Genomic DNA, 19,851 nt, shown 5'->3' on the forward strand with positions numbered 1-19,851 from the left:
CCCTTGGGTAATTTCTTGTTAATCAAGTGTCATCTTGCCTGGCTTCCAGAACCCTCTCCATAGCATGCCATGGTTACAGGGTTTCCTGGTCTGTTTCATTCATTGCTTTGGTTGTGTTTTGTTTTCTCTGCTCCTAATTGCTTTCTCTATATACCTGATGATTTGTTTTGTTCCTTTATTTATAATCGAGGCACCTCCTTTTTCAGCCTCACCACTTCTTAAAGTTCTAAACAAGTCAATGTGATATTTTTTTTTTTGACTGAAATGACCTAGCGCACTGCTGCACACCAGTTAAAAGCTCTGGAGCGTTAATGCGTACTCACTAAAAGTCTTAAGACGAAAATGCAAGAGTAGCTCTACATTTTCAGCTGTCTGTGTATGCCATTGAGCCTTGGTCTGTACTAGTGAAAACAGTTCCCATCCACTCTCCATACTGGTACAGCAAGAACATGGTAACTTTAAGAAAAGTGGATGATAAAGGGTGATAATTGCATTAATTATAACATAAGGTATAATCTAGTGCCAATTAAATTGATTTTTTTTTCTTCCTGACACAGTCATTATGATTTACCTACCTTTTTTTCTTTTTTTTTCCCTTTTTATTATAAGACAATCTTAATTTGACGTAATTCTTGTCTTACTTCTCTCTGTGACTGTTAGTTTTTGTTTGCCCGGGGACGTTGAAAGCAATTGTGGACTCACCGTATTTATATGAAGCTGAACAAAAAGCAGGTGCTTGGTGCAAAGATCCTCTCCAGGCTGCAGATAAAATATACTTCATGCCATGGACTCCATATCGCACCGATACTTTGATAGAATATGCTTCTTTAGAGGACTTCCAAAACGGACGCCAGCAGACAACATATAAACTCCCAAATCGAGTGGATGGTACTGGATTTGTGGTGTATGATGGTGCTGTCTTTTTTAACAAGGAAAGAACTAGGAACATAGTAAAATTCGACTTGAGGACTAGAATTAAGAGCGGAGAGGCCATAATCAATTACGCTAATTACCATGACACCTCTCCATACCGATGGGGAGGAAAGACTGATATTGACTTGGCGGTTGATGAAAATGGCTTATGGGTAATTTATGCTACAGAGCAAAACAACGGCATGATAGTAATTAGCCAGCTGAACCCCTACACCCTGCGTTTCGAAGCCACCTGGGAAACGACATACGACAAGCGGGCAGCATCCAATGCTTTCATGATATGTGGTGTCCTGTATGTAGTGCGGTCAGTGTATCAGGACAATGAGAGTGAGACCGGTAAGAACGCCATCGATTACATCTACAACACCAGGTTAAGCAGAGGCGAGCACGTGGACATTCCTTTCCCCAACCAGTACCAGTACATCGCTGCAGTGGATTACAACCCCAGAGACAACCAGCTGTATGTGTGGAATAACAACTTCATTCTGCGATATTCTTTGGAGTTTGGCCCACCTGATCCTGCCCAAGGTAAGAATTTGTTTTTTCTCATTTTTAATCTTTTTGTACTTCCATTCAGATAGCTATGTTATGATATCTTCGGTCCTAGATTTAGCTCTTGGCAGAAAGGTGAGGAGGGGTTCTTTGTGCCATGCTCAGCAGCACAGCGTTACAGTGATGCAAGGCAAATTTGCAGAACCTTTGAAGAGAGATACGATTATTTTATTTGGTTTACAGGCTTGTGCTTTTTTGTTTGGTTTTTTTGTTTTAATACAGGCATGCAGCTTTTCTGTGTTTGAGAATGAGATGGGGAATTGTCTATTCACTTTACACCATTAGTCAGTTTGACTTCTGTAGCTAAACTAAGTTTGAGTTCATTCACACTAAGCCAGAAGCCTGTTCCCATCCGTTCAGTGTTACCTGACTTCTGAATTGATTACAACATATATGTAGACCTTTTAACTTCTTGCCACCAGCAGCTGAGAGCATTGTCTGCTGGGAGGTCCCAGAGGAGATCTGTGGGGTTAATGTGCAATACCAAGCATAAGTTTTTTCCCACAGCCCTATTTTCATGGTTCCTAATGCCAGGATAGACAATTCAATTATTATTCCATTGGTTATTATATATTATTCAAATGATTATTCAACACCTTTTTAGCAGGTTTCTCAATAAGTCCATTACAATTGCAATTCAGCTCACTTTAAGTTTGGAACAAGTACCTAAAAGGAAAGACACTGAAAAAAGAGGAAAGAAAAACGGAGGTCTTTAGGTCTCAGAAATCCCTAAAAATTATATGAACAGGCACAGCCACATAGTAACATCTGCAGAGAGTAAATACCAAGAGCAGTGCTCCGTGGCAGAAGATGCTCGCAGGAAGGAACAGAATGTTGATAAGCTGCTTTAGCAATGGAGGTAATACTTCACTTCTCTCACTGGTATGCGTGTTTAGCAGCCATTTTTTTCTACCTCAAAAAAAGTAGTAATAATGGCTTCTCCACATGAAAAGTAGCTATCCTGCTTCGGCAAAGCTGATTCATGCACAGCAGGGCGATCTACATAGTGTGCGCACAGTTATATCAGCGTACACACCGCTTCTCCAGGTACAAAAGTACATAAGATGCAGCAGAATGAGGCAGTTTAGAACCAATACATTAAGGATCTCCAGAGCCAAGTGGCAATCTGTCCAGTCTGTCTCCCAAAGACCTCCCTGGCAATACATGGCCAGGGTTGAGGCAGGTTCCAGGTGTTTGAGGACCGAGCTCCAGCTGCGAGGGCAGCCGTCTTGGCAAGCTTTGCTCACTAAGTCAAGCTAGTCCGTTCCCCAGGGAGGCTTAGGGGCTGCACTTAGCAGAGACATACCCACCTAAGTAATTAGAAAAAATGGAAAGCTTTCGTGTTCATACATTCTCATCCATGTCATTTTCATTCGGTTTAACTGTGATGAAAAGGCATTTTAAATTCTCCAAAGCTTTAATAGTAAGAGGGGAGAATGGAGGTGCAGGCTCTAAGTAGCTTTTGCAGTACAAGCAGCTGCCATGAATGTTGCAAAAGCTAGTCTTGAAACCATTGCATTGAACGAAAGGTATTAAGGAAGAGCAGGGAGAGAAGAAAAGGCTTTGTGGAATGCTTCCTTTGCTTTAGCAAACCACCAAAGGTCTCCAGTAAGACATTGCATAGTGTTTTTATTATGAGAAAATCTCCAGGATCCTAAGTTACAGCACGTGTGCTGGCCACATCCCATCTGATACCAGAAAGAGACCTGGGCATCCACCAGCACCCCATCACGTTCCTATGTTCCTTGCTGGCACGCAAGACAGGGAGAAATAGTTTGTTCCAACCAGACCTAGACGAGAAGGGGTCCAGGACACACTGCAGGGTGCTTGCCTCTCAGCTAAGCTTTTTGCCCATTCACCCGTGAGGACACAGAAGGAATATTTTTTGAGTGATTTATGAGCTTGGGTTTTAAATGTGTTACAACATCAGTAAATGTATTTTGATTATGCCTTTCTAAAATATAGAAACCATATGAAAACACCAGGTTTGTGTGAATATGTGATGCATTTATTCATGAAAGGTGTTTTTCCTGATATGAAGCCAATGCCCAGTATTTCAGTGTTGCATGGATCTGTACATAGCAGATCTAAGAATACGTTTCAGTTCATTTCCTCTTTTGCCTAGGACATTTGCCTGTAGTTAAAGACTACTACATTAAAGGAAAAATTACCTAAAATGATTGTCCTTGAGATGTACTGCTATAAAACCAAGAAGAGATTCTGTACGGTTTCTAACTCTATATTTTATTTGTATTATATTCTCAGTTCCTCTTTGTTTCGGCATAAAGTCTGTATAAAATGAAGATCAGTCCTTCTGTTGTTAAGACAGTTAAAGGATCTGTATGTGTAATAACACACTTGAAGTTTTTTTCATATGGAATGAGATTAGATTTTCAGCACATTCAATGAAGGACATTTTTGTGTTTCTTTTGTTCTGGTTTGGTTTTTTTTGTGGTTCGCTCAGATTTCTTAATCATCTACTCAAAGACACAGGTGTTAGGATAACATTCTTTAAGTCACCTAACACAAGAACCTTCTTTTAGTGTCTTTTGCAATGGTACTTTAATATCAAGTATTTAATGGTGTCATAAGGTCAGTGCCTCAAAATTGGAAGTCATGGCCTTTTCTGTTCGAATGGTTAACTTGGGACCATTGTGGGAAACTCAGCAATCTGTATTCCTTCTGTTGCCGTGGGAGCAATAATGATATATAGACACACACTGATTCTTTTTTTTTCCCTCATCTATCTGTCTTGGCTATCAGTTCTTCTCTACACCATAGCACCCAACTACCGAGCGCTTCAAAAACAACAGTCTTTCTTCCTACATGAAAGATGAATTTGTCACATTTGAGTCACACTTTCGAGCTCAAGGGTTTACATTTGCTCCCAGGGCCAAAATCTTGGATTCATCCATGACCCCAAACCTGCCTTTTTTTCTCTTTGTTGTTTCTTTCATTTTAAAATCTGCCTATTGAAACCTCTGAAATACCACTGTAATTAACCTAATGTTGACCTTGCCCTTGCTGCAAACCTACACCGTTTTCTCCTTTTGCAACTGTCCATGTTATGTACTCCCCATATTCTTATTTTCTTAATCTTCAGGAGAACTCTTCAGATCTCTAGAACTGCAGATGCTGCAGCCTGGCTACTGTTTTACCCTGACAGTGGGGTCTGCTGCCCTTAGAATTCCCCCTTAACCTCATTCTTCATGTGTTGTTTTTTTCTTCTCTCTTCTCATGGGAATTATAGTACATAGATGTAGAAATGGTTTTCAGACATACAGCTGACAAGTACCACTCAGGTATTGCAGAAGAGCACATTTTCTAAGGGTAAGTGTAAAAATTGCATTTAAAAGTGAAAACTTTATTTTAGAAATAAAATAAAATATATTAGGCCTTGCAAAAAGCCACTATGAAAATTTGAAACAAACCTGAGGTTTTATATCCTTGGTAAATTTACTGGATATGTCCTGTAATTTTCTTTCTAAAGGAGGTATCTGAGGCACCAAATGAATCCTCACTGAAATAGGATTTTTAAAAGGAATTTCAAGTTAAAAGACCAGGAAGAATGAAGGGAATTTTCCCCCTAAAAAGTGAATATGAGCATTACATTGTAAGGTTTCCTTGGTAACAAAAAGAAGATAAATCCTTTTGTTCTGTGTTAGTCCGTTAGGGAGAGATTTCATCTACACTCATCCCAATTTGCGCTAACTGTGCAAACTGTTCAAACTGAAGTTGTCTCCCCCTTTGTACCATGATACCCATCATTAAGTTTTATTGGATCACTGCAGGAAAATATGGATGTTGTGAGTGTGGACAGAACAAAAACTCAGAGAATACTATCACCAAGGGCTTGAAATAATAGGAAACTAGTGCGACTAAATCTTTGTAAGACCAAGAATCTACGACCAAGTCATGCAGCAAATTGTTAAGTAAATTAGATCTTTACTGTTATATCAAATCTGATGCACTACAGGTTGATTAAAGAGTGGTTGTACAAGTAAAGACAACATAATGGGGACCAGATAGCACAGTTCTTGATCATAGATATTTTGCTAATTTTGTGGTGTATTTGTTATAAATTTCAGGGTGTAAATTTATAAATGGCTGTGTAAACATTTGGCTTTTGACTAAATGGAATTTGGCAGGGTCAATGGAGTACGGGCTAGCATAATAGCTGGAACCTATAGGTAATTAGGTGAGTCCTAGCAACTTCCCTGCTATTCACTGAAGCATGAAAACAGGCACACAGTGGTAATAAGCAGAAAGCAGGGAAGTCTGGATTTGCACAGGCTTCTGGTCGCCATTGCTTTACATGGCAGCTCAGTGTATGACACCTTTTGAAAACGAAGGCGGGCACATTGATTTTCACATGTCCAAACACAGTGAAATACCTCGCCTATAAGAGCATATACATTTAACTGCAAAATCCATGTAGCTGATTTCTAATATTACCTAGATGCCAGAGATGAAAATGGGACCATTAGTGTTTTCAGAAGTGGCACATTATCTGGGCATTTCAATACAATTTTAAATCGAAGGTTAGAGTTGTATTTTGGGTGCCGATTTTTTTTTTATTTGGCTTGGTTAGGGGTTGTTAAACTGTATTTTATGCCAGTTTAGAATAGAAACCTGTTGGCAAAGAATACTAGATAGCTTGTGTGCATTCTCAACGTCTGCTCTTCACTGTCAGTTGGGGAGACAAAGTTACTATTCCCCTGCTGTCCTAGGCAATTGTGTTATGTTTTTTATAGACATCACACTGTTAAACAGGTGTTAAGTTTTACTCCAGTGGTGTCTTCATTTTTAGAAACAGATAGTGTGCATAACTGTTTACATCAGCTGTTAGGAACTGCATGAAACAAATGTAAATTAATTACCCTCAACTTGAGTCTTTGAATTTACTTCCTATGGCTCTTCTTTTTTTTTTTTTTTTTTTTTTTATTTTATGAAGACTGTCTTCAGCGATAATAATACACACTTATTCTTAAAAAAAAAAAAAAAAAAGGAAGAAGGCACAAGAGATTTTCGTTTTCTTCTAGGCTTGTTAAGCCTAATCAAAAAGTCCAAAATAGAATCTCACATTGTAAAAGTGGCTTTCTTGGTGTTGGACAAAAATTACATATCTTCAGCCTTGTAGAGGCTCACCCCTGCTGCTTGGAACAATAGGTTAATAACCTCAACATGGAGTATGTTCTTCTTTTTAGTTTCAGTATATTAATCATCACTGCCATTATCTTATACTGATAAAGCACTCCGCAAGACAGTGCATGGGAGCTCACAGATGCCACCACCCTCAGCTTTCGGAACAAGACACATCAGGTGGTGGCAGCTATCATGTGTCTTCTTGCAGCTTAGAAGAACAGCCTTGCAGATTAAGTTCCCCAACAGGTCATTAGAAACAAAATGATCTGCCTTTTAAAAGCTACATGTATTCCTTAAAGTGATGTGTTGGATCATTTCTTATTTTTTCAACCTTCTTCTTCCCCAGACTTCCAGCGCTGTCTGAAGTTTCCTGGTACATTCTTAAATATGCTAACTTGTCCATTTTAAAATTTAATTCAAGAGAAAATCTCTTAGAAATTATCTGTATTTATTTCAGTTTTGTGGAAGAAGTTGTCCTTCTAAAATGTGAGATTACAAATATATTTCTAAAATATGTACTACTACTAAGCTATGCAGGTCATTTTTGAATCATAGGTGATATTCTTTGAAATTTATTTCAATGGGTAGCATTAAAATTGTTCTACCTAAAGTTGTGTAATGACGGCAGGATATTTTAGCTCAGGGTGCAGCACAAAATATGTTCTGAAAATGGTTACTTCAGAACTTCAGAGAATTGTTATGAATTCTTACAGTGAGATTTTGCTCATGAGATAAAGCTATCCTAAACATTATAGGTTTTGAGTAGTAATTGCAATAATGCTAATACACATTTCAGTGATTAAGTATGTACTAATTAGCACGATATGTTAGGGGATGGATAGTAATAATTGGTTGTCCCCTGCATCGTTCTCCATCCCCAGCAGTCGCCCATTCTCCAGGACCTGATTCAGCAGACTTTGCCTGACACTTCTGCAAGTGATTGCAAATGCTTTTGACAAATGTTAATTGGGAAAGCACTAGAAGGCTGAATGCATTGTAATCAAAAGAAAATTACAGCAGTTTCACAAGATGTCAGGCAAGCACCTGCAGAACAGATCCGAGGATTTAAATAGGTTTCATAGTAGCTGGGCTGCACCACAAGTCCGGCACAATTACAGAGTTTTGAAGCAGCCAAGAATGAGACTGAAGAGAAGACAGCCGCTGAAGTTGCTTCTTGTTTTTGAGCAAAAGAAGGATGAGAAGCACATTGTTACATTTAGTCTTTAAAAACAAATCACGATGTTCAAAAACTCCACTCTAAATTCATATGAAAATAAATTCAGATTTGAGACTACGTATTATAACTGAAATACAATTGAAAAAGGATTTTGAAATAAATGTTATCTGCTGACCTGCTGAAAGTTAATCTTATTCAAAACACTAACTTTAAAAACATCTGCTGAAATGAAGTGAGACAGCTCTCCTTTTGTTTTTTGTTTATGATTTAATTTGGAGAAGTTGCATTGTCCAGTAAGTCAGGGTTCAAGGGCCTAGCAGAAGAACGAAGAAAGAAAAAAAGAAGCCACTTCATCTACTGAAGTTAATCCTAAAAATAGCTTAATTGATTTCTATATCAGTTAGGATTTAAAAAATACTTGATATGATCTTTATTCTCAGCACAAGGATCTGTGCTTTTGTGTGCCTATAACGCACTGTTAACACTAATGAAGATTTGGAAATAAATAATGATAAGTCTTTCAGTTGCTTTGCTCACTTGCATTGTTTCAGTCATTGCTCAGAGTACATTTGAAGGCCATGAATAGGAATTCCAGGCCGTCATCTCCACTAGCATTAACTGGTATTCTCTCTCCAAAGCCCGAGCCCTTGGCGCAGCTGGGGCTGCACCTCGGCAGCGCCCGCCATGTGCCCCTGCCGTGGGTCACTGGAGTCCCAGGCAGAAATGATTTGGCCTAAGCTGATCCTAGTGTTCTATAAAAGATTAAACTAGGCACTTGCCACTGGCTTGAACAAGTTGTGTCTTCATACCTGCTTTTATCAAAAAAGGATGTTAAGGCCTGCAATGTTCGAACATGAGAACACCACGTACATGCTAGCGCTGCCTCTGTTTGGAGCTAATCGGGCATGCTGCAGCTTTCTCAAGCAGAATGACTGCCGGGTAGGAAGATGTTATCGTAATTATTTTCCTGGAAGGTGTGTACCGAGTGACTTGAAGTTTTGGGGTCTGTCTTTTAAAATGTTCTCATTAGTTACAGCCCACTGCCTTTGTTGTTAAAGCTGGACTGCATTGTTTACGGCACACTGATTCCAATGATTCTGTCTATTGAGTTACTCCTGCAAAAGTGATTAAGTAATCTTTAATTGCTTTAAATGTGCTTATTATATACTGATAGCTCACTAGTACTGCCTTTCAGCCTTTAGAAATGTAACTATCAATTTTTATTATGGAAGGGATTATTTGGAGAATGTGCTGAAACATCATACTTGGTATGAGCTGGGAGTATAAAAAAAAAGGAATCAAAGTTGTATCTTAAGCACCCAGAATAGCAATAAGAAAAGAGTAATTTTAAGATAAAGGAAAGGAGACACCAGAGAGTCCTTTAAAACTACATAAATAACATGTAAAGAACCTTTTTTTATATAATTCTGAATTCACTGACTTTATTATTACTCTAATTTTCTCTGTGCAGTGCCTACCACAGCAGTGACAGTAACTTCTTCAGCAGAGCTATACAAAACCACAGTGTCAACCACTAGCACTACATCACAGAAAGGTCCCATAAGCACAACGTTAGCTGGAGGAACAAAGGAAGGAAGCAGAGGACCCAAGCTGCCACCACCCGTTTCCACAACCAAAATTCCTCCTGTGACAAGTTTTTTCCCTTTGCCAGAGAGATTCTGTGAACCGACTGAGGCCAGGGGGATTAGCTGGCCTCAGACACAAAGAGGAATGATGGTCGAACGCCCTTGTCCCAAAGGAACACGAGGTATTGCCTTTAAACATATATCTTGATTTCAAGTAGACATTTCAAAAGCAATGTGCCGCTCTCTCATGGTGAACTTTTTTTTTTTTTAAATCTCAAACTGTCTGTCACATGATTCTTTTGTTACTCGGAGAACGCAGTATCTACAGGCAATGGTCAAGTTTTAATCTGCAAACAGCATTTGAGCGTAGCCGCAGAATTACCTCGTGCATGCGCTTTTGAGAATCCAGGTCAAATTCTAGGGCTTTGCTTGAAGACTGTTGTGAAATATGCTTACAGCTGCCTTTCTCATTATGAGCTCCCCTCTGGATGAGCTCCAGGAAAAATCAAGGGCTTTTTGTTTGTTTGCAGAAAACGTCTGGTACTTTTCACTGACTTTTTTATTGCTGTTTGTAATCTACATTATTTCCTTACGTTTTTGTCAATTATTGTCAACTACTGCCATTAGCAGCATTCAGAATTTAACATTGCTTAGGAGCACAGTGCAGCCGATTTCCTGAATGCATGCAGAAAAATGGTTTCCATTTCACTGTAGTTTTCTACATCTGTTGTAGGAACTGCCTCGTATCTCTGCGTGGTCCTAACAGGAATGTGGAACCCCAAAGGCCCTGATCTTAGCAACTGCACCTCGCATTGGGTAAATCAGCTGGCTCAGAAGGTTGGTTGAAACCTTTTCATCTGGTGTACGCTGGTGATTAAGGATTTTAACTCTGAGCATTAATAATTTGGTTTATTGAAGCCGTCTTTATTACTCTGTGTTCATTTAAAGTAGGGGTTATGTGTACTTTGTGTGCAAAGCCCTGGCCAACAGTTGGGCTTCTATGTGTGTTTGGGTACACTCTCCCTCTAAGTTCGTGTATTGAATCTGTGATTACATGGTTTTATCGCTATTTAAAGCAAAGGAGCCTTGCTGGTGTTCAAAAATCAAAAGGTATATTTGCTTAGTAAATCAAATATTCTAAATCACGCAGCAAAAACTGTGGTATACAGCAAGGTTTTTTGGTTCAGCAAAAATTATACTGTAATAAATGGATCTTTGTCTGAATGCGTTAACAGTATGATTAGAGCACAGAGCCACTTTCTGTGTTTTCCCTCCCTACTGAGATTTACTAAGTTTATGAAAACTCGATAATTTGTTGTCAGTACCAGGCTACTTGACTTTCAAATGCCTCAAGCGCTAGTATGAACAAATAGATTTCTTACTGTCTGATAATGGCAGTAAAATAAAAGTGAGGATGAATAGAAGATCTAGCCCAAAAGTCCCAGTCTGATTTCTGGGTTTGATGGCTGTTAAGAACTGCTTTTGTGTGTCACAGATCTAAGAACCTTTAATCTTCTGAGATAAAGAGAACGTTATTGGTCTCAATTAGTTGCAGATTTCAATGTATGTGCAAATGGTTATTTCACCACAACAAAGGTACACGGGGAATTGGAATTAGGAGCCGCAAGCAGAACAAGGGACCCTGCTGAGATAATATAAATTGTCATTTCAGATCAGAAGTGGAGAAAATGCTGCTAGTCTGGCCAATGAACTGGCTAAACACACCAAAGGACCGGTCTTTGCTGGCGATGTTAGTTCCTCAGTGAGGCTGATGGAGCAGCTTGTGGACATCTTGGATGCTCAGCTGCAGGAACTGCGGCCCAGTGAAAAAGACTCGGCTGGAAGGAGTTATAACAAGGTACACACCTCCTGTCACCTTCTCCTGCTGGGTAACCATTGCCCTCGGGTTTTTTTGTTTTTTTCCTTTCAGAAGTATTAATCTATACTTTGTTCCCACATGCTTATAGTTCTGGAATAAACATGTAAGAGAAAAGAGCAGTAAATATACAGCAGGAAGTTGCAATTACCTTCTTTAGGGAATAAGATATAATTCACAATAGCTGACTAGTCCTAAAATACATAGCTGTGTCCCTTATTAAAATCTGGAATGCGTTATAACTAGCGTGAGGGAAATAGGCATTAGCTCTCAGAAATTCTGTAACAAATCAGTGTGTTTATCCAGTGGTCCTTTTAACCCTGAACATATAATAAAATCAGTGGGATTCTGCATAGGTGCAGGGGTTTATTTTAATCTGACTTCCTGCAGAATAGTAGCACTTCCTTATCTTTTTAAAGACATCAACATCACTTGCAATTGAACTTTATGAATATGCTTTAATACGCATATCTAAAAAACACAAATAAGTGTTTTCTCCAGAATGATGTTCAGAGAAAACTTACGTCTTTGTGGTTTAAATACAAATCACAAATGTTACTACCATTCCTCATTTTCTCACAGGAAATGCTGTATTTCTTGGCCTCTTTCTACATCAGCTTAGTCAACAAGCTACAAATAAAACATTTTTTCAGCCTCCTTTAGAGAGAGAGCTCCATGCACTCCTCTATTGTTTTGGCAGTAGTTCTACGTACAATCCCTAGTGGCCCTTAAAAGAGTTTTCCCAGAGACAGATCAACTGCACATACAGCGATTTTCTCCTTTGACCTTTTCACACAAATCCCACCGTTTTGGCAAAGATACCTGGGCACTTGCATAAAGGTTGGGGAGAAACGTTTCCTGTGTGGTGTTTTTTTATAGTTGTCACTGGACAGAAACTAGCTTAATGTCCAGGCTGTAGTTCAAATTCGGGATTTGAAACACCAGACTAATTTTTTGATATTTCTGCAGCTTTCCAGAATGTGTCTAACTTCTGATTTTCTTTTTTCTTACTAAAAAGCTCCAAAAACGAGAGAAGACATGCAGGGCTTACCTTAAGGTATCTCTCCTGTGCTGTCACCCTGCTTTCTCCCTGCTTCAGCAACCTGCCACGCTTTATCATCTTGCTGCATGATCCTATGTATTTCAGTCTTTGATAAATGTGTATTGTGCCCCATATCAACTGTACAAATGTTGGCTTTGCACAGGTACAACACTCAGAAAAAAAAAAGATCAAAGTTTATACCTCTTTTACCTCAACTTGTTCAAAACTAAAGAGCTGAAATGGTTATTATCTGAATTGGAAGTAACATCTCTCTCTCATAATACAGCTTTGGGTAGAGGGAAAAAGCTGGCAACTTAATAGAAATTATTTCAGCTTGGTAGTATTTTATATCAAAGACTGTTTAGACTTAATTTGCTTGCATGAAAAATGTACATTATACAGCCTGCTTTGTTCTTTGTGTATTGTTATACCTAGTAAAATCACTCTTTCTTACAGTTTTAAGAGTTGTTACAAAGGCCAGATTCAGTGACTTCCGGATAAAATGTAAAGACAAATATTTCTCTAACTGTACTAGTAAAATGTGTGCCACATGTCCCGTTAACCAGGCTGTACGGAAGGCACGCCACACATTGCTACCCAGCTTTCAGTTTCTTTCATCTGCTGTAGAATGGTTGTCCATAGTGGCCAGCTCCTGCTCTGCAGTACAATGCCAATAATGCTACTTCGTGCCTGTGAAGAGGAGAAAAAAACTCCTAGAACAGATTGTGTGTGGCTCTGAAAAATTTTATTGCACATAATTTCAGAGTTTCTTTTAAAATACTGATTTTTACTTATACCCTCTGTGATAAATGTTAGAATGATTTTTGAAAAGAACTTTGAAATACGTTGTAACATAATAAAATAATTCCGACTCCTACTGAAGAAAAATTTCTCTGTGCAGGGAACTTCTGTCTTTTATCCTGCAGCCCTGGAAGTGGATGGGAGATGTCCAGTTAAGCAAAAATTTGACAAAAATAAACAAAGATCTGGGGAGAAATTTTCTTCTCAAATAATAATAATTGTAAAATGGTTTTATGAGAAAATATTTTTTAATAGTAAAGGGAAATCCAGCAGGTGTGGTTTGAGTAGGCTGAGCTTTCTTACTTCATTTTCAATGGTAAACATGAACGTCAGAAGAGCAGTAATGGGCTTGTTCCAGTGGCTGCATCACAGGGCTGTGCGGTCTTCCCACTGCCCGCTCACCTCTGTCTGAGAGGAGGGAATGCCTCAGAAACATTACTGGGCAGGTGATCATTTCCCACAGGAAAAATGCAGAGTTAAGATGACCCCGTAATAAATAAAAAGTGGTCCATATTAATGAACGCATACCATCAGCACTATATGGCGATACACAGGAAACCGTAGCGCAACCTTAATTTCCAACCGGTGTCATTTTCTGTAGGTCTCAAATGGGCTTCTCTGCTTAGATAAGACTGATAAACCTCTTGAAATTACAAATCAAAAGCTGACTTACGCTATGCAAATGAAGCAAGTGCCCACTTTGTGACAGAGGATTCATTTGTACTTCAGATTAGAGGCTCCAATCTGTATTTCTTGGTGACTAATGAATCTGGCCTCTGCAGACCAATTTCTGTTCCACTCTAGTTAATGGCTGCGGCAGTATCAGTGTGAGCATTTTGCCTATTCTGTCTCCCATTAGAGAAAGAAAAAAGGCTTTAATGCCACTTCGAAGTATCTTCCACCTGCCAGGAAGGTCATGGTCACTCACAATGCAGGCAGAAAGAGGATATTAAAATGGATTAGGCTAATTAATCTTGCTCTGACAATAGCCTTGACCAACTTCTCCTATTCGTTTATTTGCACGATACAGTATTCCAGACCAACATCTTTCTGTTTGTACAATGTGTTCTGTTTCCATTCCCGATGCTTTTAAATTGATCAAACAAATTATATATATGCTTAATGACACATTATGACTAGGTAAATGGGACAGAGTAAACAGGGTGTTTCAGCAATGCATGGCGTACTCAATGCACAGCATACTCAATGCACAGCTACATTATGCATTAATGTAAGAGCCTGCCTTCAATTGATTAACTGATTACTCTGATTGATTGGATTATTTTGTAAAAATAATGTAATCATGTCGTTGAATTCTTCTTCTTCCTTATTTACTGTTACTTTATATGCAGCTTAATGAACCTTAAAACATGATGATAGAGTTGTTACAAGAAAGACTTTTTAAAATGGCAGCTTTATTCAGTTTTACAGTTTTGCCTTCACTGATAACAGGGACAGTCAGTGGACATCTTGTTTGCTCTATTGATTTCCTTTTTTAACTGACCTTTGTGCAGGAATGGGAGTTAGTAATCCTTTTAAGTATCTGTGAACAGGTACAGGAATAGGAGGGGGAGTGAGAGTGGCTGGGGCTAATTTATATCCACTGAGTCAGCTTCATTTCATGCCTCCTGTAATAAAGAAGGCAGTTTGTCATAGACAAGGAGTTTATAGTGCTATGGCTCTATGAGCTGGACTAAGTTCCTAGAAGAGTATTATTGTCATTTTAGCCTAAACTGCAGAATGCCATTTTTGGTGTTCGCTTTTTGAAATACAACTTACACATTTTGGCATTAACTTTAAGATGAAAACTTCAGGCAAAACTTCTGGCATTTATTCTTACATTCTCCAGCACATTAATAAGCGTCTATATATCTGACACAAGACAAGTCAAATCTGCATGTTTACCACGTAGAGACCACACAGTGCTAGTGGCTAACTGCACTTCTATTAATGCTAATCCAGCGAGAGGATGGAAAATATTTTTATGTTGAAAATAGTTTTCTAGTGCCATTAAATCACAGTAAATCATTCTGACAGTTAAGTATTATAATTGTCACCAGATAACGCTGGAAATTTTCCCCAGCTGCCTAGGGCAATCAGACCTAATGATAGTTTTCTAATGAATGCAGGCAATTGTGGATACAGTGGACAACCTGCTCAGGCCTGAAGCTCTGGAGTCCTGGAAGGACATGAATTCTTCAGAACAAGCCCATGCAGCCACAATGCTACTTGATACGTTGGAAGAAGGGGCTTTTGTCTTGGCTGATAATCTCTTAGAACCAACCAGAGTCTCAATGCCCACAGAAAATATCGGTAAGTAAAATTCTTTTCAAGTGTAATTTAAAGCGCTGTGCGTTGCTTTGTGCAAAATCAAGATAAAGTAGTCCAGACAGAAACATACTCTTTGAAAGCCAAGCCGCACAGCATTTGGTGGAAAGGTAATGCTCCTAAGCGGGGGAGACATGCTTTTCTTGTTCAGTTCTTCAAAATTAGCATTCTTCTTTAGTGTCATTAATACAGTGTAAAATGGAAAGTAGTTGATGTTGCAGAGTTGATTTACCACTGAAAAATCATTAGCTGAATGTATGGATATGAAGGGTGCTTAAATGGCAGAGTATGGATTTTTTGAGGTAACTGCTTTCTGTAGAGCTGCAGAAATGCTTTCCTGTTACTTATAAACTGTTCCTAATGAATTTAAATTACTTTTTTGCAACATACACTGCCAGTTAAATATTTTAGGCACTCGGAACATAGACCAAATGTTTATATTAAACATGACTGCCTTCAGGTAAAAATGTGCTCAGTGAACTACATCTCCCATAATGCAGAATAACTATGCTCCAGAGACCACAAAATAGCTGAAGATAGTTGGAGCATAATTTGGAATTTGAGTGGTGACAGAAAAATGAAGGGGTTTGGTATTAGAGGTGTGCATATATTGGTACGCAAGATGTGTTAAAGCAAAAATAATTGCTATGCATAAAATTAAAATTCCTTCATCTTATTACAGAGATTAACGTAGTCTCAGCGAGGTACAAGGAATCTGAAAGTTTGCTATTTTAAGGGGTACTGAGATGGAGACTTGGAATAGACTGCAGAAATGAGGCTTTTCACATTTCACGTCTGCATATTTCTAACTGTAGAAGATGATTCTGCCTATTTTTTGAGTAGGAAGATACTGGGATGGGGAGAAGTGTTACAGTCCATTTTCAAAGTAACTGCACATTTATTTCTGAAGGAATGTGTGTGGATTCACAGAAGGTCTCTGTCTGGATGTACACAAACAGTTCCATGGACCTCAGTTGACTGTCTGAACATCACTTTTTGTGATAAACTGTCTTCAAGTCATAGTAACACATTACTGATGCCACGGAAGACTGAATTCACAGTGCACATACATATGCGTGGCTTAAAGAAAAAGAAATCATTCCCTAATTTCATACCTTTTGTCAGTCTATAGTTTAGATCTGTAGTTAGACCACTACCATTGAAAGCTAGATTTCCTGGGATATGTAAAATCATATAGGTCAAATTGACCACTCTGACCTATATGATTTTACATACCCCAGGAAATATAGCTTTCAATGGTAATCCCATGAAAGCTCCCTAATATACAGTGTCTTATAAAATTAATACTTAAGTAAGGCTGAGTGGCATCTAAGTTTTCAATTTAAATATTTTCTAGCAGAACCAATAAAATGGTTTCCTATATACTTTTATACACAATTAGATTTAGGGGAAAAATCAGATTTTTTTTTAGATAAAAATACTGATTTAGCTAAATACATGGCATAAGTATACTTAGGTATTCATTTTCTGACTTAAAAAACTCCTTATGTCTTAATCAGTACTTAAAGTTCTACATTTGTTAGCAGAGCATAGACCTCAGGATCTTCAAAATTAACATTTCTTTGCAACTTGTGTGTGGTATTTTTAAGTCGATGTTTTGAGGGCATAAATTAAAACAAGGTTTGATTTCATTTTATTACTATTAAAGTGCTGTCATTTCAGTAGTGTGCACTGTGTTTAGCTAAAGAAATTAACTGTGTGCTTAAAACATGCCGTACAGATCTGTCTTACAGCGGCAAATGAGGACAGCAGTGTGGGAAAAAGAGTGGGGGGAAATATCGTCACGTGGCATATTGCAGTCTGGCCGAGAGACTTTCTCTATGTTCTCCTCTTTTTACCACCTTTTTTTTTCCTCCTCCTTTTTTTTTTTTTTTTTTTTTCCTTTTATTTTTTTCCCCTCTGGTCTGCTTAGTTTTGGATGTTGCAGTGCTCATTACTGAAGGCCAGGTGCAGGACTTGAAATTTCCTCAGGGCAGTAAAGGAGGCAACTCAATTCAGCTCTCTGCGAGCACCGTGAAACAGAACAGCAGGAACGGTGAGTCTTGGGCACAGAGCACTGAAACTCCATTAACTTTTATAAAACTTACATTACCTCCCCTAGTTAAAATATCAAAACACAACAAAACTGCTCTGTGGCTTTTTCTGGAAGGTTGTGGGTACCTGGTTGTTTTCCTTAAATCCATAGCCTGAAAATGCGTCTCTGTTTACTGATGCTTTATTGTTAGTTCATTAGAGTGCAGGTTGCTGTCTTTTTGTAGACCTCTGTGGCATGACGATGGCATTTTTTTCTTCTGTAGGATTAGCAAAACTGGTTTTCATCATTTACAAAAGTTTGGGGCGTTTTCTCAGTACTGAAAATGCAACCATAAAGCTAGGCAGCGACTTTGCTGGGCGGAATAGCACGATCGCAGTCAACTCCCACGTCATTGCAGCCTCTATCAACAAGGAGTCCAGCCGGGTGTACCTGACTGATCCTGTGCATTTTACGCTGGAACACATTGATGTGAGTTACACTAATGAATTAATGGGAAGGTCATAAAATCAGCAAGAGAGAAAAGCAATGCAGAAAAACAACCTTTTTTCCATTTGAATTTTAAATGTTGGGCTAGGTCAGAGACACAAGCTTAGTAAAGTCTGTGAACATAAAATTAAATGAGCCTGGTTCAGTGATTATTAGAACTTAAGTGTATTCTTAATGAAAGCTAATTCAGTAATCAACATGAAAATGTAAATGACTAATTTGTTTCTAACTGAAAATTAACTCTTACCTTAGTAGCAGGGTAGAAAATAACAAAATTCTTGATTGTATGCTGTAGCAAGTTTTAATGACGCTGTAATTTTTTACGTTCATTTTGGACAAAGTTCTGGAAGCCTATACAAATTGCTTAAATGCATTTATCCAGTGAAGAATAAATATTATATCCTGGCTTGTTATACTTTAAATTTGTGTATGTTTTCTTCATGGTAATTTATTTAATATTTTTTTTTGCTTATTTAGTTTGGTTCTTTCTGTTTTCACATCTCACATGGGGAAAGTAAATAATCACAGCCATGATAGAGAAAATATGGTTTGGTTTTGCTCTAATTTTGCCTCTTTTTATGAATCTGGTTCGATTGTTTTTCATCAAAATAGATAGGCATTGAGAAATTAACTTTTTTCTGAAGTCTGTTCACATGACCTTGGCCTGGCCAAAGGTGAGAATCAAAGGAGAAAGATCATGTTTTCAAATTCTCAATTATACGAAAAATATCTTCAGAATAAATTTGCAGTCCTAATGTTGAAGAAAGCAAAAATGGCTATAATGTACCATCAGTGCATAAAATCGTAAGATGGAAATTGTAATTGTTTAAAATTGGATCTACAGTAATTGAGACTACACTTTAGAGTGTTTCGGACTATAAAGTCCCTTTTAAACTAGATGTCTTCCTTGTATAACATAGTCCACAATTTTGCTGATGAAAAACTTTATTGTCCGAAACATGCAAAGTTTAATCTAAATTACTCTTTACACATATTAAACAATTGTTATTGGCATCTTAGTGTGTGAAATCCTCATTTTATGTTATCCTTTTATCTCCCAGCCTGACAATTATTTCAATGCAAATTGTTCCTTCTGGAACTACTCAGAGAGGACTATGATGGGATACTGGTCAACTCAAGGTTGCAAACTGGTTGACACAAATAAAACTCATACAACATGTGCTTGCAGTCACCTAACCAACTTTGCAATTCTTATGGCTCATCGGGAAATTGTGGTAGGTAATGATGTTTCTAGCCATTGGCAGGGAACAAACTTTTAAAGATTTAGCTTTAAATTTTTAGCAAGATTCAATATTGCTGAAGTTTCCTAACTATCTGTAGCTTCTACCCACTCTTGCCAAAGCAGTTCACTTTCTGTAGTACTTTTCTTCCTCATCAATAAAGTTACAAGCAAAATAGCAGGAAAGAAGATGAAGGAAGGACAAGAGTTTTCTTCAAGTCATATTTTAAAGTTACTGACCAACCTTACAACCATTTTACTGACTCCCCATCAGTACAGCTGGAGAGTATCTGTAGGGGCAGCTGTGCAGGCTGTTCCCTGGAAGCGCAAGGGCCAGCTCTTCTGAGAGCAGGAAGGTCAAGGAGCTTCCATAGGGGTTGTTTAAATGCCTGCTCATACTCTGAGATTTTGTTGTCTAGTTGAAGCACTTACTGGATGTCATGGGGTCTGGAGCATGCAATATTTGCAAGGATATGAGACTTCTCATAAAGCTATTGTATTCAGAAAGGTTGCTGAAAAGATAACCAAGATGACAAAAGTGATTATGTTCCAACTGAAGCAAGGAACCTTCTTTAGCTAAATGTGAAATTAGAGTCAGAATTACACACGTAACATATTCTGCATTTTGT

The 19,851-nt window shown here is 38.2% G+C and overlaps 1 protein-coding gene across 21 annotated transcripts in view; it reads left to right on the plus strand.

Annotated features, from left to right (window-relative positions):
- Positions 1–19,851, plus strand: part of ADGRL2 (adhesion G protein-coupled receptor L2) — a 179,634-nt gene that overhangs the window by 133,741 nt on the left and 26,042 nt on the right. For 14 of the 21 annotated variants that reach the window (XM_037404631.1, XM_037404647.1, XM_037404648.1 and 11 more), the window contains 9 exons: positions 661–1,461; positions 9,279–9,575; positions 10,127–10,230; positions 11,066–11,251; positions 12,288–12,326; positions 15,242–15,425; positions 17,374–17,496; positions 17,759–17,964; positions 19,044–19,217. In XM_037404631.1, the coding sequence (XP_037260528.1) occupies positions 661–1,461; positions 9,279–9,575; positions 10,127–10,230; positions 11,066–11,251; positions 12,288–12,326; positions 15,242–15,425; positions 17,374–17,496; positions 17,759–17,964; positions 19,044–19,217 (2,114 nt within the window). The remainder of the gene's footprint in view (positions 1–660; positions 1,462–9,278; positions 9,576–10,126; positions 10,231–11,065; positions 11,252–12,287; positions 12,327–15,241; positions 15,426–17,373; positions 17,497–17,758; positions 17,965–19,043; positions 19,218–19,851) is intronic. The other 7 variants (XM_037404634.1, XM_037404650.1, XM_037404651.1 and 4 more) reach the window with 1 other exon arrangement.

Source organism: Falco rusticolus, chromosome 11 (assembly GCF_015220075.1).
Source record: "Falco rusticolus isolate bFalRus1 chromosome 11, bFalRus1.pri, whole genome shotgun sequence".
Classification (NCBI taxonomy): Eukaryota; Metazoa; Chordata; class Aves; order Falconiformes; family Falconidae; genus Falco; species Falco rusticolus.